The 24,199-nt window shown below is 37.3% G+C and overlaps 2 protein-coding genes across 3 annotated transcripts; both read right to left on the bottom strand.

Moving 5' to 3' along the window:
• Positions 1-35: 35 nt before the first annotated feature.
• def8 (differentially expressed in FDCP 8 homolog) lies at positions 36-14,188 on the bottom strand. Of its 2 annotated transcripts, none has more exons than XM_026169569.1 (12): positions 14,037-14,188; positions 12,787-12,909; positions 7,275-7,369; positions 7,002-7,151; positions 5,653-5,794; positions 5,171-5,335; positions 4,842-4,969; positions 3,901-4,014; positions 3,615-3,695; positions 1,588-1,728; positions 1,283-1,392; positions 36-974 (listed from the first exon to the last, which is right to left on the bottom strand). In XM_026169569.1, exons 2-12 carry the CDS (start codon positions 12,893-12,895, stop codon positions 878-880), a joined length of 1,332 nt encoding a protein of 443 aa, XP_026025354.1. In that variant the 5' UTR covers positions 12,896-12,909; positions 14,037-14,188; the 3' UTR covers positions 36-877. The 2 variants fall into 2 exon arrangements, with proteins under 2 accessions (XP_026025354.1, XP_026025361.1); XM_026169576.1 differs by having other exon boundaries at positions 7,275-7,366.
• Positions 14,189-21,727: 7,539 nt separating this feature from the next.
• mc1r (melanocortin 1 receptor) lies at positions 21,728-23,474 on the bottom strand. The gene has a single exon (XM_026169556.1). It carries the CDS (start codon positions 22,938-22,940, stop codon positions 21,963-21,965), a length of 978 nt encoding a protein of 325 aa, XP_026025341.1. The 5' UTR covers positions 22,941-23,474; the 3' UTR covers positions 21,728-21,962.
• Positions 23,475-24,199: the final 725 nt, after the last annotated feature.

Below are 24,199 nucleotides of genomic sequence, written 5' to 3'. Positions count from 1 at the left end.
TATATATATATATATATATATATATATATCTGTTGCCAATACAGTACACATATTTGAAGTTATGTTTTCAGTGATTGTATGTATACACATTAATTTTTTTGTTCACCTATACCATTCGGTACAGTGCAAATAGGAAAAGAGCTGAAAATAAACAGTTAAGGCCTGAAAATATACATAATTGAAGACTTTATGAAATATCAACAGATCAATATATTGGTTCTAAATAAACAGCAATTGAACTCATAGAAAATATGTCCAAAAAGGGGAGATGGGTAAGTGGCAGTGACCAACTGGTCACACAGTCTAACAGATTTAATCCCATTTTAAACTATGTCAACATATAGCTTTTTTTGTGCAACATCACCCATCTGAACCTAATAAACTGAAACTTGGACATGGCAGCACAGGAACTGGATGCTGAAAGGCATATTTTTGGCGATTTTCTTATTGGACGCTGGGCTTCTAAACTTTAAAATTCTGATATATGGCAACTTTAAAGTTCAGCATTATTGGCAGTTTGGATTAAAGTAGTTGAGGCTTGTAACAGTAAATATACAATTTCTGCATGCATAACCACCTACTGATCAGGTGGATTTTTTTCTCTACAGAGCATTTACTTGTAAATTTAGAAACACACACCAACATTAAACATACACGCAGTGGTTTGTACATCTAAGTTCTGTAGGAATGCAAAGGTTTGATAAAAATATATTAATTTCCAGATGAATTTTAAATACCCTGCCTCATAATGCAGTGCACAGGAAAAACAAAAGTCAGAGCATAATCATAAAACAAGATAAAGAAAGATTGTGGGTTTTTTTTTCCCATAACGAAGCAAAGTGCAGCATCCACTTAAATCCCAGGGTCCTTTCCAGAGTTAGCTTTCTTTCACATCCAGCTCCTCTTCATCCTGCTTACGCTCAGTCATTCGTGCACATCGTGGACAAGTTGTGGAATTGTCAAAGTAACAATCTCTACAGAGGTACACAACAAAAAAACATCAACATTCATGTCAGTTTGGTTATTTCTTTTAGTAACAGTTTAATAATTGGGAAATCATAGTGCTTTGCAAATTGAAGTACCATTTGTTAAACAGAAATACTCCTAATTACCACTTTAGCAATGGAATTTGAAGGTATGTTATTCTGAAGATCTGTTTTATTATTGGTATCTCCACTCAAAACTTTTATACAAACAATTTCCTTTTATCAATTAATTTTAAACACTTCACAAAGAGAAAATTTGCTGTATTTTTGAGCCCAAATCATTGGTGATGACTAACCTGTGAAAGACAGCAGAGCAGTCATGGCACACTGAGGTGTGACTGTCAAAGGGGAACAGGATGTCTCCCTCCTTGCAAAGCTCACACACAAATCCTTTGGCCTGACAGCGCTACAAATACACACATGGACAGCACAAACCATTAATATGGCACAGAAAGATACAATGATATCAACAAATACTAAAAACATTTCAGCCATATATTAGTACATGGTGAATTTGCAAGTCCAACACAGCCCCTCTTCTTCATGATATAGTTCAACAGTGCCATCAGTAGGGAAGTTTGTGCTTTATGTATGAGCTCACCTCGCAGTCTAGTTTGATGTGCTTAGCAAATGTGGTGTGGATCTCTGTGAGGGAACAGCTCAGTCTGCCAGTGGAAATGTCAATCAAATCCTGTAGTGAGTACATGTCGTCGTTCTCGACAAAGTGTTGGCGATCTTGTAGCTGGAAAATATAAATGCAAAAAAAGGAAATGGGCAACTTTCATATTATGAGACTCAACTCTTTAGTGCAAAAAAAGGATATCAGACTCAAGCATAGTTTTAAACATATTATTTATTTATTTTAACAGTAGGGAAACATTTTAAAACAATTCAAACTGACAATTCATAAAAATATGTTTAGTATAGATTAAAACTGAGCTAATACAGAACTTGAGATCACAAGAGTCAATTTAATTTATGCAAGCTAATTAGTGATATCCAGTGGCTCACCCGACTGTACATCATCAGCCTTCTTTAGTTCAGTACTCTTCACTTCTATCACATGGTGGTGCTGTTTTAACATACTGCTAATAGGCTGCCTGTGTCAGTGCTTCCATTTGCATTTTTCTAAATGGTAAGTAAATTGATAGCAAGTTTTCCAAACTGGGTTGTTTACATTCTTGCTAACTTTGAAGGGTTAAATTGTAAACTCTGATCATCCAGTGGAGACTGAAACAATATTAACTGTTTATAATATGATAATGAAAAAAAAAACTTTCTTAATGCACATGTTTGTTTGTACAAATACACACACGCTTATATACAGCTGAGAAAAAAAGGCCTAGTCTAAATTTGTAAATGCCAGTTTAAAAAAGTTGAGGCTATCAGTTCTTCATCCCAACCTTATATGAAAAGAATCTATTAGCCTATTAGACATTGGGCAATTACAAGATAATTTTATGATTTACATGCAGAATTGTCTAATAGGCTAATAGTATTGCTTGGATCAGGTTTAATTGAGATAATTTATTATAACTAGATAACGTTTCTGCTTGAAAGCAAGTCCTTGTTTTACCCAATAAAATTCAGTGTTGGTCAAGTTACTTGAAAAAAGTAATCAGTAACTAATTACTGATTACTTCCCCAAAAAAGTTATCCTGTTACTTTACTGATTACTTATTTTCAAAAGTAATTAATTACCTAGTTACTTAGTTACTTTTTAAAAACACGATTTACAACCTGAATAGGTGATAAAGCGATAGATCTTTCAGCCCAATTCTACTTTTTCTGCATAATCCATCATACAAAATGTAATCAAATGGAAAAGTCTCTTTTTAAAACTTTAAATCTTTTAACTTTATGCATCAAGCAAAAACTTAATTATATGCAACATTCTCTGACTGGAATAAATTAGTTTAACATTTAAACCTATTTTCTGCACATTCCAGCACATAAAATAAAATAGTTTTTTGTGTTTACACTCACTCTTTCAAATAAATGCAAGTAAAACACAGCAGAAAATAAATAAAATCAAAGACTAGCGGTCCTGTTGCTCTATTTTCACCTATAAAGCAGGAGTAGGGTAGGCAGAGGTTTGCCCTGGTGCAGGTGTGCAGCAGCGGTCAGTTGAAGAATCCGCGAGTTTCTCTGTGAATTTCCCATTACGTCGTTGTGCACTCGGTGCTTGCTTGGAAGTTTAGGGGGGTTTTTTCGCTGTAAAAAGACGTTTTCTTCCCATGCACAACGGACACTAATGTTTTCGTCACTTTTTATGGAATCAAACTCAAAATAAGGTCAGTACTTCCACGCTTTAAACGCTGCACGCTCATACTCTCTCCCACACTCGATATATTATCCATTGTTCATCTGTACACAGCTGTTGTCACGAACGTCGCTTACATCACTGTCATGAGACATTCTCGCAAAAAAATCACAGTTTTAGTAACGCAGCATGCTTACGTGAAAGTAACAGTAATCTAATTACCGTTTTTGCAATAGTAATCCCTTAAGTTACTCGTTATTTGAAAAAAGTAATCAGATTACGCGTTACTGCCCATCTCTGATAAAATTTACTAAAATCTACTAAAAAATTACATCTTAAACCTCTGACAATAAAAAGTTACTGACCTGTAGTAGCAGCCGAGCTTCCATTGCCTCCTTGCAGGTGATAAAATAGGGTTTCATTAACAGAATATCTTGACGAAGTTTCTGTGGGAGAAAACACACACAAACATTTCTGTCACTCTTAGTGAATGGAGTGACTCACCCACTTGCCTGTCCTGGCAACACTGAATAAAAAAAAAAAAATTTAGGGATAGGTTGGCTGACAACACAACTGTGAAAGTAATTATTTATTTAAAACAAGTCTATTAAAAATAAGCTGAAAAATAAACTTCAATGGGAAGCTACCCACCCTGATTTCAACCAGTTCCTCCACAAAGTTGAATAGCAGCGGGTTTATTTCTTTCAGCCTTAGCACGGGGCGTGACATCATCAGGGCCAGGTAGCGCATTGAGGAGCGACAGACCTGAGATAATAATAATAATAATAATAATAATGGATACTTTATTGATCCCCATGGGGAAATTACTTGTTTTTCTCTGCATTTGACCCATTCACTCAGTGAAGCAGTGGGCAGCCCACTAAGCAGGCGCCCGGGGAGCAGTGTGTAGGGACGGTACCTTGCTCAGGGGTACCTCAGGGTAGCCGTTAAGTGGATTCGAACCGCCGACCTTCCGATCATGGGGCGACCACTTTACCTACTGAGCTATCCCTGCCCCCAATAGAGACACTATCAGAACACAAACTGGCTCAATACGCCCTCAAAACACACTGACATACCTTCATCATAAAACAGTGAGCTTGGTTAATCCTTCACTGGTCAACAGCTTTAACGAGTAAATGTGCATCATCTGATTCAAATTCACAAACCTCGCCCTGCACTGGGATGATTTTAAAAGTAGGTCACATGCCACCAGATAAATGATTCTACCAGACACGGGAATGTAATTGAGTTGAGTGACATATAAATAACATTAATCTGACTTCCCTTGAGTAAATTTTTAAAACCTGGGGAAACTTCTTTAAAGGATGGTTTCGCAGTTTTGTAGTACTCTAGTAAATTGAGTTAATCAGTGGAATGTCCATGCGTGATATGCATGTATATGTATACGATTCTGTCTAACTTTGATGTAAAGCAGTAGCATCCACTAAATAATATTAAAAGCACATTTACAAATTCTAGCCTCTTTCAGTCCAATCAAAATGTTCAGATAACATGTTAATGAAATTTAGTTTACACATTTATAAATTTTATTTTCATGTGCTGAGTTTATCTGCGGTTGTTGAGGTTACCTTCCTTGATTCAAACTCCCAGTTGTGGATGACACGAGCTGGAATGACAGCCGTGTCATTCCAATGACATGTGCTGCAGTAATACTGGCCAGTGTAGTCACACTGTCTGGCTTCACTAGGTACGCCCCCTGCAAGATAAATACAAAAAAGTACAGTTAAACTATAAAACAAAAGAACATGTACACATCACCAAAATGCATTTAAAATACTATAGAAAACATAAATATCTAAATTTTCCACAACTAAGGCAACCAGAGGTCGTTTTATATATATATATATACACTCCTAATTGGGCTAACCAAACATAAACACATTGAATTTGTACTCACTCAGTGAAATTTGTGCACGACATTCTGCACAGCGGTAATCTTGCCGGTCTAGTCCTATTTCAGGACAAATACTGAGCTCGTACTCAGACTGGTGGCTGACCTTTGACCTGACACAGGGTTTAGTGATCAGATTCATACACTTACTATGGCAACGATAATAGCATCCTGAAAAAAGAAAGAGATAACTTCAAATTATAATATATAGTTTTGTTTTCGCCATCAAGATTACTCATTGTCTCACCTGTCACTGGTTCAGACAGAAACATTTCATACAACAGAATGGAAGTTAAGCCTCTTTGAACTAGGGGGCAAATGGATTGCACAGATCTCTAATTACCTTCTGAGTGTATTAAGGCTTGAGAGCACAGCAAATGATATTAGAAGTCTGAATTTTGAGCAGTGTTAACAGAAATGTTTCAAACTTTTGGGAACTAAACTTTCGGTAATCTTACAGCGCTCTATCAGTATCTACTATGTCTCACCTGTGCAGGTATACCAAGTCTGGATAAGGCCCCAGATAATAGTGCTACACTTATCACAGGTCTGTTTCACACTCTTGCTCTTTTCCTTGGAGAAGCGGTGTTCCAGTAGGACTCTCAGATTAGGCTCATCTTCCTCTGGATCCTTTAAAATGATGCATGCGAAAAACAGAACACACAAAACATGGCTGTAACACTGTTTTGTGTACATCTGCAAGAGATAGCAACCTATGTGCAATTAAGTTTGTTTACACTTACACTACCTTGTGTTTTGTATAGCCTAAACAAAACTGATGGGAATGCATAAAAAAACATCAAGGATTAATTTCCTGATGTATGAAACTCTTTTGATTCACAAAACTTTTCTGCTGAACTTGGACCAGAAGGCATAACAGCGGTCTTACGATGGAATTTGAAGTGCTCTGGGTAAATTTCATAGATAGAGATATAATTTGAGTTGCTTCACATGATAAAGTTCAAAATGAAAGAGATTATGGATGTTAAGAATCAAGCTAAGCAATTGGATATGTTTCACTGCTTTATTTAAAAAAAAAAGAAGAAGAAGAAGAAGATTCCTTTGTCCGTTATTATCACCGTGACTTATTCTTTAACATTTTTATTATGTTACAGTAATCAGTGTGACACACTGCCTGTGTGTTAAAGTGCTCTTGTTAGTGTTTAAGTGTTGTTAAAGTGAAGAAACTGTCAAATTGTTAAGACATGGGGGGTGACTTCAGAGTAATCTTTCTTGGTCAACCGGGATCTTGCTATTGGAAACAAACTAATGCACTGAAAAACAAAGCCAGATGATAACTGATACTTTCTTTACTGTTGATGAATGGGCTTGATTAATGAGCTTGTTTATTTGAAAGCCCTTTAATACACTAGACTGTAAAACTTTGTTTTCTATCATTTATAAACAAAAAAGGGAATTTATGCAAACTCTTCGCCAACTCTTCTCCAAGAATGTCTGCAATGCATTTTCACACATTTCATAAAGGGCAAAATACTCAAATCAAAGCAGTTTGGAGTGTTTTAGATGTTTTCCTACCATAGTTATCACCCTGTATACTTACAGGCCCAACATGATCACTAAGAATCTCCTCCTCCTCTGACATCAATCCTCCACACATGGTCACTTCTCTAAGGGTTTCTTAAGAGTTCAACTTGATTTTAAGGTTTTGACCTTACTAAGTCTTTCAGATGACATTATAATTTAAAACTATATTAATAAAACTGAACTTTGCATTTGTACAGATTTCCATTAATATTTAAAGCCTGTTACACTTATCCAAGAACACACAACTACAATATAATGTCATGCCCTTCTCAATTTTCCCCTCAGTCCCAACCTTAAGTTCTTGCAGTTTGAGGCGCAGGTGGATAAGTTTCACTACATTGTCTTTTTGTCTCTCTGAATGCTCTGGCAGCTCCAAGATCAGCTTCTTACATTCTTCTATTGCCAGTTTAAGCTGTTCAATGTCTGATGCCACAAAAGAACCCTGTAACATGATATGAAAATGGAAGACAAGGAAGTTTCACATTTTACAGTATAAACAGTTAAATTGAAAGTGATAAATTATTTTTACTGGGTTACAAATCAGAAAAACGTAAGGAGTACTTACCACAGGCCTTGAGAAGTGATCCTCAGCTAGACCGAGGTCCATGGTTCGATCTGAACTGTGTGTTCTGGTCCCAGGGAAAACCTCAGGTCTTGCTTCTAAATTGAGGAAAACATGGCATAAAGCGCTGTTCTTCTTGCAAGCATACACACTACATTCTGGCAAGTGCACTCGGTCACGCTTGCTAATTTCATCCACATGACTATTGTGGAATGAACTTTGAGTTGCTTTATTACTGCTTTATTACTGTCACATTTACATGTCTGCAACCAATCTCTTTCACAATTATTCGTTCTGAATGTGTCGAAATTAGTTAAACCATCCGACATCCCAGGGCTAGCGATTTTTCCAGTCGGGCTACCAAAATCCATCTCAGCCCTGCCTGTCGGGCTATCATAGGAAGGAAAAATATATGTCAATGCTTCTGCATTCTTTCGCAAATGTATCTGGGTAATTTTGTCATTGGCATCAATGAGTCACTGTCAATATGTGACATATTGAAATGCCGTTTGAATTTGTGCTTTTTTTGCGTTCACTTTCACGTTGCGATCGCATGAACTGTGTATAGAGAGCGGCAGTACTGATTGGTGAGTGACAGATTAATTGCGCACCAATTCCTCTGGCATCGTCTTATCAATCGTTAGCTTACTATTCAAACATGACAAGTAAAATCTCCCGCAGCAAGCTTAAACATGTGATAGAGGTTGATTGCGCAGAGAATCACTGACCGTTATGTAAGTACGTGTGTAAAAGCAGATGGATTTACGCAGGTATTTTAGTTCTGCAGAGCCAAATAAGACAGTTCAGGGTGAAGAAGGGAGAGCCAAAGAAAAGCCTACCACAAAACAGAAAAGTTATTACAAATCAGACGATGAAGCAAAAAGAAAGCGCAGCTTTTTTGGTTTCATGGACAAAATAATTTCTGTGGCTGGAATATGATAAGCTAAGTAACATAATGTTCTGCCGGGTGTGTCGTGAGTTTCCCTCAAATTCTGAGTCGGCAAGCGCCTTTGTTACTGGGACCAGTAATTTTAAGAAAGACCCCATCAGAACCCATGAGAAATGCAAGAAATGCATTATTGCTCAGTCTGCAGTATCGTTCCCAGAACAAACACCAATTTCAAAAAACATACTAAAAATAAACCAAGCACAACAAGAAGTCCTGGAAAATCTGTTTAGAACAGCGTACTATGTTGCAAAGAGTGAACTACCATTGGCAAAATTTAGCAGCCTTTGCAAACTTCAAAAGGCAAATGGCCTAGATCTCGGTTCCACTTACCTGTGATTTCAGTGGAAATTTCAAAATCAGGATCTGACACACACTGATTCATGTCCTACACAGTTCTTACAAGTTCATAGAAATTTCTGTTCAATTTGAACCAAATATTTGAGTTGATGATTGTAATTTTTATACAGTTGTTGTAATTTGTGTTTTAACTATTTTTTGATTGATGTTTTGTTTCCTTTACAATATTATATTGTAAAGGAAACAAAACATTAATCTTTTTTTTTTATTTGGGCAACTTAAATTTATTTTGGATTACCAAAAACGAAGAGTGCCTGCCCGAAGGGCTACCAGGGATTTTGAAATTCTGCGAGCCCTGTATGACTTGTACTTTTGTTTAAAAACAACAACAACAAGAACAACTTTGTATAGAATTTGTGTTTTACCAATCTCAATTTCTTTCATACAGTTTAATAATTGGCACTAGATGTTGGCAGAATGATCCAAATATCAATATTATTGATGCAAATGCTGGCCATGGCATTAGACAGATACTAGTGTGATAGGATCGATGCTTCGTTTCTATCCTCCAAGTTCAGTATGTAGCCTACTGAATTGCGTTAAATAAATGTTTGTTTTTTTATAGTTTAGTATATTTTAAATTTAAAATATACTAAACTATACACTATATGCTACTATACTAAATTAACATTCATAAAAATATACACAAAATATATACTTTGTGTTGACTGTCACATCTATTTTTTCATATATAACATATTTAATCAACAGAAGTTCACCCAAAGTGCTTTAGAGACAGCACATTTACATTACTGGTCTTCAAAAAACCCCAAGTTTCAAGATACATGAAAATCTGAAAGATGTTTTTATCTATGTGTTATGGTGGAAAGTAAAATTACAGTGACAGTGATTAAAATGTGATCAGCATTAGCAAATTAATGACAATTCTTCTCATAAATGATTACGCACTAGCCTGGCCTACATAACCTGTCTACAAGTTAAAACTATCAGTATCAGTACTGATATCAGCAATAACTGGCCCTGCATTTACTTTGTGTAAATACATCAATATCAAAATTCGCGCAGCAGTAATTGACACCAACACTTTCACAGTCTGATCAATATCCATTCTTTACTCAAACTGATGTTTGGCATTTTCATCTGTTACAATAAAAGTCTGAATTTAAATTAAAGCAAGTGACAAATTAACATTTAAAGTGCAGTGAGAGTAAACTTTCAGCTATCCATACTGACAACTGAGATTATTCTGATGAAGTGAAAAATTAGTAAACAGAACTGAATGATGGAATTTAAAGGTTGAACAAATTCAAATATATTTAAAAAGATTAAGTCAGTGTTTAGCTATTCAAATAATGTTTAATAAACTAAAAGAATCACATTATACAAACAGTGTTGTTACCTGCGTACACCTCTGAACAAAACATGTTGAAGGAATTCAGCCTTGTAGTTCCCAATAGACTCAGAGTAATGAGGCACCGTAGAATCAGAACAGCTATCAGTGAGTCATTCTTGCTCATCAAAAAGCAAAAAGTGTATTTTTCCAAGTCCTAAATTACAGGAAGTGTTACTGAAGTACTGCTTACTCCCATGCGTTTCATTTCCTCTACTTCAGCTACAGCATTTCCAACTTCCTTTTCCTTAGTCACAACAGACCAGTGTCCTTGCTCCTTATGCATTAGCAGGATCTGCCCTACATTACAAGGAAACTATTAAACTAAGTGCACAAATTGATGCAAGCTCAATCATTCAGGTAGGGAAATCTCAAAAAGTTGACTCTGTTCATCTGGATGTAGCGTTTTCCATAGGAGAAATGTTTCGTCACTCATCCAAGTGACTTCTTCCGTCTCAGCTGACTGCTTAATGATCAAGAAACTGACCTCACAGCCCATGTTTGTCAGTGGTGCTAGTTTCAGTTATTATGCAAATGTCCTGTTTATACGGTTGGGAAAACCTGCTGAGACTGAACAAGTCACCTGGATGAGTGATGAAACGTTTCTGCACAAATTAACTTTAATGAGGGATTTATTGCCTATACAGTAACTGAGATATACTGCTTGTGTTTTTGAAAAGGAAGCAAACATACATAGTGACATTAAGAAAAAACTGGAACCATGAATGCAAAAAAACCCCACTTCCCACTGCAACAACAAACTGTTTTAGAAAGGTAAATGCCAAGATCACAAATACCACTTGCTGTAATGCAGCCGCAAAGCATCACAAAGCCACCACCAGGCTATACAGATGGCTGTATAACTGCAACTTTAGCTTCCCGCAATTAAATGAACATGATTGAGCAATATTTAAAATGTGTGCGCTCCCAATTAAAATCCAAAGTAAAAACAAATCAAGCACTGTGATTGGCACATGCCTCCATGTGTTAATCACAGCTGTTGGCGGTTCCTGGACTAATTTGGAGTAACACTATGTTGAAAGACAGATATGAAGAGCTTGTCCCTCAAAACATCATCATCTGTTGCTTGGGAATCCTTTGGATTTAGCACAAGTGTCCTGGAACAAATCATATACAGCTACTTCTATGTGTCTGTACTGCAAAGCAACACAACTTCAATCACCTAAAAAGACACCAAAAACTGCAGTAAAATTCATGCATGAAGGCCAAGAAAACCATTGCAGTGCTTGCTAGCATGAATCATTCAGTACCATTGCAGACATACACCACGTGTGCCCACTAAAGAAGTTGAGTAACAAATCTTTCAGGAAAATGGTAAACTTACTGCGCAAACCATATGTTATCCTGTCATGCAGTGTCCTGATAATTTTGTTTAGTTAGGTTTTGGTACTGGTTTTTTTCTTTTAAATATTTGTTATTTTTCTTTAAAGATAATTTAGGTGAATAAAAAGGACCAATTTTATTTTCATGCAAAGATCTGGACAGATGTGAAGATAGGAAAGCAGTGTTGTGGTTACATGTGATCTCAATCCATCCATCCACTGTCTTCCACTTATAATTGTCAGGGTCATGGTGGGGGCTGGAACGTATTCCAGCTACCATAGGGCGAGAGAGGCAAAGCACACCCAGGACAGGTCGCTAATCTGTCACAGGGCCAACACATAGAGACAGACAACAATTCACACTCACATTCACACATGAGCAATTTAGAATTACCAATTAACCAAACCCCACTAACTGCATGTCTTTGGACTGTGGGAGGAAGCCAAAGTACTTGGAGAGAACCCACACAAACACAGAGAAAACGGAAAAGGGACAAGAACACTCCACACAGAAAGGCCCCGGCCAGATGGTGGAATCAAACTCAGGACCTGTGGTGTTAATCACCACACCACCGTGCTGCCCCTGTGCGATCTCAATATTAGTCAAAATAATCATAATCAAAAAATTAAAATAATCTTGATTATCAGTTGTCAGTGCTGGGGAGTAAAGGAATACATGTTACCTTATGTATTTAAAATAGACTGCAGACTGTTAAGACTTGATGGATAGCAGTAACAATAATCATGTGAAGTTCTGAAAGCAGTCTATGAACTAAACTCAACTAAAGCCAGCTAACAATGTTAGCTCGGTGGCGAGTAGCCTTCAGTAATAGTAATAAATCACAGAGCATTAGCGCAATAATGTAGATGTGAAAGGCATTACAATATATTAATCCAAAGTATTTAGAATACGTTACTCACATTGAGTAACGTATTACATTGCAAACTACATTTTTGGGCATGTATTCTGTAATCTGCAGTGGAATTTGAAAAGTAATCTTCCAAGCACTGTCAGTTGTGCAGCCCTAATTGTATTTCTCTTCATCACTCCATAAGTACTGTTGCCATTGATTTTCTGTCCAGTTCTTGTGCAATTTGTAATTTTCTCAGTGTTTTCCTTTATTAATAATGGCTTCTTTCACTGAGACCATTTCTGACGACGCTTCAGCAAACAGCAGATACATCACTGGAAGACCAGATGCAATTTTTTTGTATATTCAACTTTTTTCCTGTCTATCAAACTAGTCACCTTTTACAGGCACGGCTAAATTCAAAATTTGCATCATCATGATAAAGAGATTTAAAAAATGTTAAATACGCATGTGACGATGAAGGAAGACAGTCAGAGAAATCGATCAGTGTGAGGTGTAAACTCTGTCTATATGGCTTAATACTAAGATGAAGCAGGCAAATGAAAGACAACAAAGAAAACAATGTATATTATTTTCCTGAATTTAACTACAGGTGTGAAAGCAATCCTTAGACAGTTGTATCATAACTTGTGGCAAACCTCACCATGTTGCGGGGGTGTTTTGTCTCCTTGGGGACCATCCTCTTCCTCTCCACGATCAAATGGATTGAGGCGGGTTTGGCGAAAAAGTGCAAGTCTCTCATCATACTCCATTTTATTGGCTACATCTAAGAAAGACAAACAAAACAAAGCAATTGTCTTCTCTTGGCTTTATGTATTGAAACATTACGAGGAATCTCAGTTTCCTTTCAGAAGGAAGCTGGTTAGCCAGTGTTTATACTTGGTTCGGCTTACTGTGCAGTGATAGACATTGTGTTGACATTTACTTGGTCATGAGCTGTTCATGGGTCATAACTCTCACTAAGAGCCCAATGGTTTCAAGAAAAATAAAGGCAAAATATGTTCTGCATGTTACAAGCAGAAATATGAATCCGTGCACATCTTTAACTTCGTTCAAATACATAATACATAGTCCTGAATGAGAGTTATACCAAGGCTACTGCTATTTTATACTTGCAATTTAGGTCAGATCTTAAAAAAGATTTAGTCTTACACATTACAGAAAAAGTTCCTTTACATCTAAAATGAAACAAAATCTACTTTTTCATCAGATCCTCCCTACCTCACAAAACTCTTTCAAACTTTCAAACTCCACATCCATATGCTAGAATACCAGAGAATACAAATGTCCTGTTGAAAATTGTAACCATAACGAAGGAAACTCTGATACATAATTAAAGGGTTAAGGGTAGTAGTAATTGTAATTTAATTCCATGTAGATTTTATGAAGCTACACTAGAGACAGCCTGACAGGTACACTAGCACTCCCTTTGGCTGGTTAATTACCATTAAGTCTAATTTTCACTGAGGCTGAAGATGCATGAATCTCAGTGGTATGTGTAAGCTCTACTTCAACAGTCAACAAAAACACGCCCTACAGACATTTTATGGACGACTTAAGTAAATAAGGTCAAACGAGGTAACACTGCAAATACTGAAAAGACCGAGAAACGTTAAGTTGGAGCTTTATTTCACTAATTATTATTACCACTTAAGGATGATGCTGCAGTAAGTCATAATGTGCTAAGAGGTAACCTTAATGTTATTTCGTTCATCACAGCTAAACAGCTTAACAGGGCGTTAACAGGGCGCTAAAAGGGCAAGTCCATATCCAAACACGGATGTCAACAAACAGCTAATGCTAGCTAGCTAACAAGCTTTTAAACCAGCAAGTCGTCCGTTGATTTGATGCTAATGTTTGGTCATTAAAGCGGCCGTCTAGTTGGAAGCTTACCCCGTTGTTGAACGAATTTATCAGCAGCAAACTAGCAGCTATATTATAATATAATAATATATTTTGTGGACGACGTTTATGATGAATATAGACAGCCGTCCCCGTTTTGTTTTGCCTTTGTCATGGGTAACATCACACAGGGGGGAAAAAACGTCAAGTCATACTTCGTCAAAGTAGCGAGTTCCGGCGAGATTTTCAAAATAAAAAAATAACCATTGCCATAATGAAGTAGTGTAGAAGAAATAAAAGAAACTCAAGTGGTAAATAAAGGCTACATTTAAAGCGACATCTGTATTTGCAACTTAGTAAATATGTTTTGACACGTGGTATACCAATATAGATTACTGTTAATGGTGTAAAATAAAGCGGTACCTTTAATTTGAAAAGAAACATCATCCTCAGTTTTTCTCATTTTATGTGATTTTAGGTACCTTCCAATTAATTTCCTCAGTAAGATCCCTTTAAAAGTGCTGACTGCATGTCTTTTTCTTTTTTATACACATCATCTAAATATAATCCTTAAATGAATTATTAGTTGTACTGATAATGAAAGAAATGTCATATAAATAATACTTTTCTCTACAACAAATACAATATTATTCTCCTAAATGGCAGTTAAAATTATTATTATTATTTGTTTGTTTGACCGCTGATTTTATAGTTCCCTTTGGCTTTTCAGTGGCTTTTGTTTGCTTGAAGACAAGAATGATTTGTGTAGGAAATTCCATTTCAAACTCCTCATTTTAAACTGGGAATTTTTGGATTCATGCAAGGACAAAACGCGTTTCATGCTGCTTAGCTCAAGGGTACAAAAAATGAGGTCACATATTACTGGGGAAATAAATTATTACAGATTTAGCACCTGAACACTGCACTCTGCAAAACCATATGTTATACTCATCTAATGTCATTTTCATAAACTGTCCGTTTTAAATACCACAAAAGGATTTCTGAAAAATTAGAGTTAGTGACTGGTCATAAATATCACAGATGCTAGCTTTAAGGGAGAATGTTCATGAGCTTACTGAATATGGCAAACAACATCTTCGCAGCAAACATGTTGCGTAAAAACTGAAAAAACAAAAGAAAACGAAAATAAATAAATAATAATCAATACAGTGTAAGCAGTCTGTTTATATCTGGTCCAGTATATCAGTGGTTTTGCTGTTAATACACAAGCAACTACAGAGAAACCTTTTTAAGTGTGGTTTTATTACCGTGGCTTGTTGCCTTGGTTAAAAATGCTTAAAAATGTAAAAAGCACTTCAGTGGAATATGATGAAACCAGTTCAAATAAAGGAGGGAGAGGGTACTGTTGGAGTTCAGGGTTGTTGCACATATTAAATAAAATTTTACATTATCCCCTTAGCAGCTGACAGTCTTTTTATAACATTTCTCCAATAACAGTATTCAGTATTTGGTTTCGGAGAAAATGTTTTGACCACCAAGCTTGTTATGAATTATAATTTACAACAGTTTGGGAGTTCCTAGAAGTTATTACCATGTATGATTCACACTGAAGATTAGATTTAAAGCTTTGCACCAAGCTAAAATACATAAAGATGGGCTTTAGTAAATCTACATGGAAAGATCCCTAGACTTGTCACATATAAGAAACGTCACTTTGCATTACTTCAACAACAACAACAATAATAATCATAATAATAACCTGCCTTAGTTGGCTTCCAGAGAAAATGAATGCTGATGTTGCTACATGTCTGCCATATCTATGAAGAGGCCATAACCCTATCATAACTGTATTTTTCAGTGTGATCATTTTGGTGCCTCATTCTTTTCCTTGTTCCTTGTTTTTACTGCTTCTGGGAATGATGCTGCTTCTGTAATCTACTAGGAATCTGCCCTAAAAACCTTTTTACATTGAGTTTCATTTATTTGTGCACAAATGTAGCAAGTGTGTGGCAATGAGCATTTTGTTTTTTTCCATTTCTATTTCTATAGATGATTATTTCCATTACATACAAAGTCTTGAATTATAAGGCCTCATGGTTACATAAAGACTTTATAGAGCAGCTTTTCTTCAGACTGTCATGTTACTTGTGCTTCTAAGAGTTTCTGAAAGTAGAATGGGAGGCAGAGCCTTCTGCCATGGAACCAGCTCACAGTTTGGGTTTGGGAGACAGAGACTCTCACTGCTTTAAAGATTTAAAGCTTTACCTTTTTGATAACTCTTATCTAGACTAATAAAGTTATAGGATCAGGCTACTTATGGACTTCTTCTTCCCCATTTTCACTCATCGTATGCCACCATTATCTCTCTCTCTACTCTCTTCTTTTTGTTGTGGTCTCTTTTCTGTCTCCCACCCAAACCAGTTTTAGCAGATATTCAGCAGGTATTGTCTGATTGTTGAAGTTCTCTTTGCAATCAAAGTTTTTTTTAACTTACAATGTGAAGCTTCTTAGGATGACTGTTGTTGTGAACTGGAACTATATAAAAAGTGAACTGTGAAATGCACTATACACAGGTACACACACACACACACACACACACACACACACACACAGGTCTTTATCACCAGGTTCCACATTTATTTATAATTTTCTCAGGTTATGACTGAACACAGTCTGACAGCTGTCGGTCCCAGCTGATTTCCCTCTTTTCCGCTCCTCTCCGTCTCACTATAAAAAGGGAAGGAAACCATTATCAGTCCAAATCGCCATCAGCTGTTCTCACCGGCATCTCCAGCACAGCCCCGTTGAACCCACTGCACCACTCCTCCCCTGCAGACGCGCCCGGGACCACACCTCCGCCACATGAACTGAATTGAAATTAAGATTCACAAATAACCACCATACATAGCAGAGCTGCCTTCCCATGTGGAAAAGAAATAGTAAAAACTTACATGATTTACTCATGAAAGTGGCCACTTTCTCATTACTTTCATACATTGTTTTAGTAAGTATCCAGAACATACAAGTTTCATTTATATAATTTTTCAAGGGATCTTATATCCGTTTTCACTCTTGTATGCTTTTCATCCAAGTTTCACACAAGACAGATACAAACTTTATAAGATTTATATAGATCTTTTCCATATGGGTTTACTTGTTGCATCTAATGGAAACTAAAACACACACCAGTACTACATTCAGACCCCATTTTGGTTCAGCTTAAAGCAGATTTATGGAGATAATGTTCAGTATCAGAGGTTGTAGAGCAAATTTTCACTGTAGAGACTCGGTAAACACGGGTCTTTCATTGTCTTTCACGGCTGTCCTAAGAGATTTGTGGACAATGACCATCACATGTGCACGAGTGTGTTAACTTTCAGGGGGTACCAAAACAATTTCACAGTGTATAGAAATGTTTTAGAGGTGTGCATGCCTCTATGGTTTTTTTTCCCTATTGGTCACATTTACGTGCTTCAGATAATCACATTTCAATATTAGATAATGACAACCCAAATAAATACAAAATGCACTCTATAAATAATGATTTAATTTATTAAGGGAAAAAAGTTATCCAAACCTGCTTAGCCCTGTGGTTAGGTGGACAGGTTATATTCCTTAAACCTATTAACTGCTTGAGCAACCCTCAGCAGCAAGAACTGCTGTCAAACAGTATGGTGCATTGAATCTTTCACACTGCTGTGGAGGAATATTGGCCCGCTCTTTATTTTAACTCAGGTCATGCCAAAGCATCTCAATCTGATTTGAGGGCTAGGTTAATTGGTTATTGTCAATGGGCAACAGGTGCGAATGTGAGTGTGGCTGGTTGTCTGCCTGTTTGTGGTAGCCCTGTGGTAGACTGGCTACCTGCCCTGCCTCTATGACAGCAGGGATAGGCTCCAGCCTGCTGGCCCTGAATTGGATACACAGAAGACAGATGGATGAATGTCCAGTCTCTCTAATTGGGCAAATGAGAATTTACATAATTATGATTAAGGAACTGACCTCCCAGCCCATTGTCCCCTCAGTGGGCTGGTTTCAGTGCAGATGATTGTGCAGATGTACTGTTTATAAGATTTGGGGAAACCTGCAGTCAGCTGAGACTGAAGAAGTCACTCTGATGAGTGACGAAACGTTTCTCCCAAAAACGCTACGTCCAGATGAACAGAATCAACTTTTGGAGAACTATTGCATTACTTTATGCTATTTTATAATTGTTTCAGTTTTCAGTATCCACTATTTTCAGTTATGGGAGGTTTTGTTTGTAAAGATTTTCTAATCAAAATCATTTGATTAAAAACCTTTTAAAAATATATTTTATTGGCATTCATCCCTGAGGGTAGGCATTTTGTGGTCTGGTCATATGGATATAGCTTGAGTGTGTTTGTTGTTGGGGGAAGCAGCTGTGGAGATTTTCCTTTACTGCAAACAGAGCTGTGTTGTGTGGCTAAATGAAGGCAGAAGTCATAGCACCAATAATAACATGCTGTTCCCTGGAAATTATGTAGTCACACGTCTCTTCCTTCCTTTAATCAGCAGTAATTCTAATTAAGTGAGACACTACAGATAACATATGGTTCATTTTTCATTTATTTTCATGGTCACGAATCTGGGGTTCATGGTCAACGTTATCATTACAGGTCACTGACAGTGATGTCAGTGTGTTCTGGTCCATGTCAGTTTCCCTCTGAGAAGCACGTGTCGTGATCAACCCTAATATTTATTTAATATCTGAGACGGGATTGGCAGGAGAGACAAATGTTTCAAAGCCGTGAGACAATCTTCCAAAGCAACTACCATTCACAAATTACTATTTAATGAGGGTAATAAATTATTTTTAGACACAAACCATCACAATGAATAGCATTCATTCATTTTGGGATTATCTTTCATCATCTTGAAGTTTCTTTGAAATTTAGGCTGTGCCAATGCATGTAATACAATTATGGACTGTTACAACATGAAAATCTAACTGGAAAGAAAAGATTTTAGCAAAAGTTTTAAAAAAAAACAAAAACAAAAAAAACAATTATACTGCAAATATAATACTGGGGTGGCTGTAATTCTGAAGGTAGGGCAGGTCATCTATTAGTCGCTTTGTGGTTTGAGTCTTGGTTGCTCGGGTCTGCATGCCAAAACGCCCTTGAGCAAGATATCAAACCTCAAGTTACTCCTGATATGTTCAGGAGTGTGAATGTTAGATAGAAAGCACTTAGAAGCAGAAAACGGTGCTTGTATGAATGAATTTGTGAACAGGTGAATGAGACATGTTGTATAGATACTTTCAGTGCTCAAGTAGAAAACCAGTATATAAGAATGTCCACTTAACGAACTGACATATGTACATTTTCACTTGTACGCATTCCCTCCATTTCTTTCATAAAATGGAAAAATGAGCCATTTCCCTCTAATAATGTGTGTGTGGGTGACATACAAAAAAAGCCAAGAATTTTTTTTAAATCATCTTAAACAATTAGGATTTTTTAATTTTTTCCTTGAGGACAGGATGAGGGATTTTTCTTTTTCTTTCAAACTGGAAATCCCCTGTGCTCATTGCTGTTATTTAAGGCACAGCAAATGAACTTGATCATGAGTTTAAAAATGGAGCATTTCAAAAAACGCCTCTGTTGTGTTGTATATCAATGGCTCTACTGTCTGCCCAGAGCAAACGTTGCCTTGCATATTTTTGTTAATGTGAACCAGAAAATGTTCATGTTGCAAATAAATAGGCAAACTTTAAAAGCTCTGCAATTAAAGTTAGAATGTCATCTGCAGATGCTGCAGAGATACCTACAGATACAATACACTGACAATTTCTACCTTAATCACCAGTGTGTGAATGTGTGTGTGAATGGGTGGATGACTGGATGTGTAAAGCGCTTTGGGGTCCTTTGGGACTAGTAAAGCGCTATACAAGTACAGACCATTTACCATTTAATGCAATACAGCAACCATAATTTGTCCATAATTTGAAAATCTGGATATCGTGTTCTTTATTTGACTGCAGAGGCATTTCCTAGAGAAGCTGCAGTCTTTTTTTGCTTGATTGCACATGAATAAAGACTTCAAATAATGCTTACAAGCAATGTGCAAAAATCTGAAGATAATAATGAGATGAAAAATACTTGACTTTATGATGGACAGATGATAACTAAGCAATACCACTGTTGTTCTGGATTCAATACAAACTATTTTGTATGTTTTGACCCCTTTATTTGGGAAAACAGGTAAACAATTCCACTAACATACATATACATATGACATGCAGAACAACATAGTCCTGTTTTACTCAATTTTAAGTTGACCTGGATGCACACAGTTGTTCTTTTTTTCTTTTTTGTTAAACACCCACATTTATACATTTTCATTTTATACTATGTATGGAATCGTGTTTATTTGTGGCTGTATACTGAAGCTCTGACTGTCATTATCTTTAACAGAGGTTTTCTTAAAGACTTATACATGACAATGTTGTATATTATCAGTTCTATATCGAGCCAGCACTCTGAAAACAATCCTAATAAAGCTAGTCTAATAAATCAAGTATACAAAAAACAAAGTGTACAAAAAAAAGAAAAAAATGGGTTCTAAAATTAATCTTTAAAAAACAACAACAACAAAAACATTACACAGAGCACAACTTCACATTACACATTGCATTGTTGCTATCATGGTTTCTTTATTTATCTGTTGGCAGACAGCTTGATAACCCAGAAACCTTTCTTCCCACCATCATGTGGGGATTTAAAACTTTTCAGAGTTTAAATTAAGATGGATGAATTTCATCTTTTCCACAGAAAATGATAAGAGTGCAAAATGCAGGCCTGTTACCAGCACTTATGTGGGATAAATAAAGAACACCATGGAATATATGCATCAACTAAAACTATTAATGTTAATAATTAATTTATGCAATGAAGTTAATTAATTACATTAGCTGGACTTGGTGTAACCTGTATGCTGTCTTTTTAATCATGGATCTTTAGTCCGTTCCTTCCTAGACTGTCCTACATAACAAAAACTTCAGCCCAAACTGTCCCTTATTTGCGCATTTCAGAGAACCCACAAACTTCCAGAAATATAGCTTTGACATGGCTTCTTTCTTCTTTCATAAACCCTCTCATGCCATGAGCCTCGGGCCTACCACCAAGCATGTTCATGTGATTTTTGTCCCCTTTTTTTCTTTTCTTTTTTTTTTAAGTCACTGGGATATTTGGCGTTTATTTTTGCAACAGTAATTTTGGAGTTTGTCACACAGTGTCATTTTAAGGTTTAGTCTGATCGCCCCTCCAATTAAGCTGTGTTTCATCCGTCCCCTGCTCCGTTTGCACCATGCTTGAACATTTTCCCAAAGACAGTCTATATATAAAATAATCTGCATTTGAGCTGCAGTAACTAAGAGATTATTCGCTGCTTCTATTTTTTTAATTCTTGCAACGCACATCATTCATTAAAAGAAAAATGTAATTAAGATATTGATTCAGAAATAATAATAAATAATCTTAAAAGGGATAGAGATGTAAGGTAGCGACCTTTTGTTGTTGGCCATTTTAAAAATGAAAGTAAACTTCCTTTTTTATTTTCAAGAAATTATAATAATTGAACGCCTTTTTAAAAAAGAATTAAGGCAGCATATTTTGACCACCATAAGAGGCATTTTTAGACAAAAAAAAAATCAAACATGTTTACAGAAGAAAGAAAAAAACCACTAAGACCAGATCCAATAAGTAGTGTTGTGAAACTGTTGACTGATTTACGAGATTATCCACAAGCTTCCCAGTGAAGAACAAAAAAAAAGCGTAACGCAATAATGAATAAATTTACAGCTAAAACGGAAGCCAGTTCTATTTATCAAATTTTTGCAGTGTGACAGTCTTCAGCTGCCATGTGCACTCGCGCACGGGCAACATTTGCATGTTTAAACATATATCAGTTGTGTCTAATTCTATCTTCGGACATGTTGAAGACAGAGGAAGAATGTTGTGTTGCGCTCGGTTTTGTTCAGGAATGTCCATGATATCACACGCCGAAGCAAAACGAACACAGGACCATCTCCTGCAAGGTTTTACGCAGCTCCTGGCTCCGGTACGCGTATATAAGCGGGTCGATGAGGGAGTTACAGATGATGAGGATGAGGAAAAGGTTAAAGTTTCGAAAGAAACAGTTGCAGAAGGGGCTGGTGGGACAGGCGAGGATGAGGATAAGGTGTAGAAAGAAAGGGCCCCAGCATAAAATAAAGACCCCGAGCAGGATAGTGAGGGTTATGGCTCCTTTCATACTTGTGGACTGGCGCCTGTTTTTGTGGAAAGCCACGATGCGCCGAGAATGCACGTGCGCCAGGACAAACATGTGCAGGTATAACACGGCGTTGAATACCAGAGTAGTGCAGAAGAAAGTGACGAGGCACACGATGACGGCGTTGTCGGTGTGATATACGATGAAGAGGATGCTGGAGGTGATGCTGGCCAGCCACACCACCACGATGATGATGATGGCGCGATGAGGGGTCATGATGCTGTGATACCTCAGCGCGTAAAAGATGGTGATATAGCGATCGGCAGCGATGGTGCACAGAAAGGAGAGAGAGGACACCACGGAGCTGCAGATCATCACGTCGATGACGTTGTCCAGGTGGCGAAGCATGCCGGGGTTCACATCCAGGAGGCCGTGGTCATTGAGAAGCATGAATATGGTCTCCACCACGTTGCTGACGCTGACAAGCATGTCAGACACGGCCAGGCAGCAGATAAAGTAGTACATGGGCGAGTGGAGGTTTCGATTTTTAATAATCGCCATGATGACCAAGATGTTTTCCACCAGACTGATGAGTCCCAGTGCCAAGAAGAGCTCCTGAGGGACCCGGATCTGAACGCAGTTCAGCCAGTTTCGCTCTCCTGCGGTTGAGTTCGTTTCGTTCTCCTCCAGAAGGTCATTTAGCGGTCCGAAGTCCGTGTGAAGTATGGAGGGATACTGCAGGGACCCGTTGGTCATTTCCATGTCTGCCTTCTATTAGGTAACTGCAAGCTTTTAGCTTTTCAGGTGCTCCGTGTGGGTTTTAGGCTGCTGCAGCACAGATTTAAACTGGGTAAGGAACCTTCATCAGCTGTCTCTGGAGCTTAGAGGATGCTTCTACATCAGCTGTCGCAGTTACAGCTTGCTTCTGAGCAGGTTGGGGATTCAAGCAACTCATCCGAACTGTTTGTTAAACCCATGGAAGCCTCAACCGTCCAGGATCATCAAACTCCACGCAAAAAGTTCAAGTATATGTATTTATATTTATTTCAACCTGAAAAATCATCGGCGAGCTACCGCGTTGGTCCCGGTGAAAAGTGAGTTTCTTGACTCGAGTAATCCTTTTATTTTTATTATAGCCTATTGAGTTTTTATTATTTTTCGCCCCATCCAACCAGCTGCTCCGAGATGGGCATCTGTAATCTTTCCTTCTCCGCTGCAATCTTGCACTCCGAGTTCACGTTTTTTCCTCAAACAGAGCAGCCGATCCACCAGAATCCTTCCATTAGTTCACATTGTTCTGACCAGCACAGTGGCAATGAACACTGTCTATAGTATACTGGAAACGAGAGAGAGAGAGAGAGAGAGAGAGAGAGAGAGAGAGAGAGAGAGAGAGATGCCGGATTATTTCTCACAGTGATGCTGCGTCCTGAATGACTTCAAGCGGCTCCTCCTCACAAGCGTCAGCTGCGCTGCGGTCCTGTCTGCGAAAGTTGTGCCAAGTTTTCTTGGGAGAGAGCTGAACGGTGATGGATTGAATTCAGTAATAGTTCGATCTGGTTTTTTTTTTAACACTTTCCTTTCTGCTTTAAGAAAATGCTTCACTTACGCTAATATTATTCTAATCAGAGTCTTGGTGTCCAAAATATAATTTCTGAAAACTAAAAAAGAAAAAGCTCTGAAAACTTGCATTATACTTTCTGGAAAGCAGATTTAAATCTTTACTCGTAGTTAGCCTCCTGTTTTGTTCTTAGATATTCTCATTTTAAAAACAACTGCACATATAAAGATGCACACGCCATGTCTGTGTGTATTTTTTTTGAGACAGTAATAAAGAGAGGGGTCAAGACGGATCTTAACACTGTGCTCAAATCATATTTGCCCAGGTTCCTGCAGACGGAGGAAGTAGGTGCAAGTAGGGAACAAAGTTGGTCCCTTAACATAGACACAGCATCTGCTCCTGCAAGCACAAGCACCTGCAATGTAACTAAATAATCTAAAAACAGTCAGAATCCATTTGTTCT

This window comes from Astatotilapia calliptera, chromosome 1 (genome assembly GCF_900246225.1).
Source record: "Astatotilapia calliptera chromosome 1, fAstCal1.2, whole genome shotgun sequence".
Lineage (NCBI taxonomy): Eukaryota > Metazoa > Chordata > Actinopteri > Cichliformes > Cichlidae > Astatotilapia > Astatotilapia calliptera.
The sequence above is the reverse complement of the archived record's forward strand: the minus strand, read 5'-3'. Positions and strand labels throughout refer to the sequence as shown.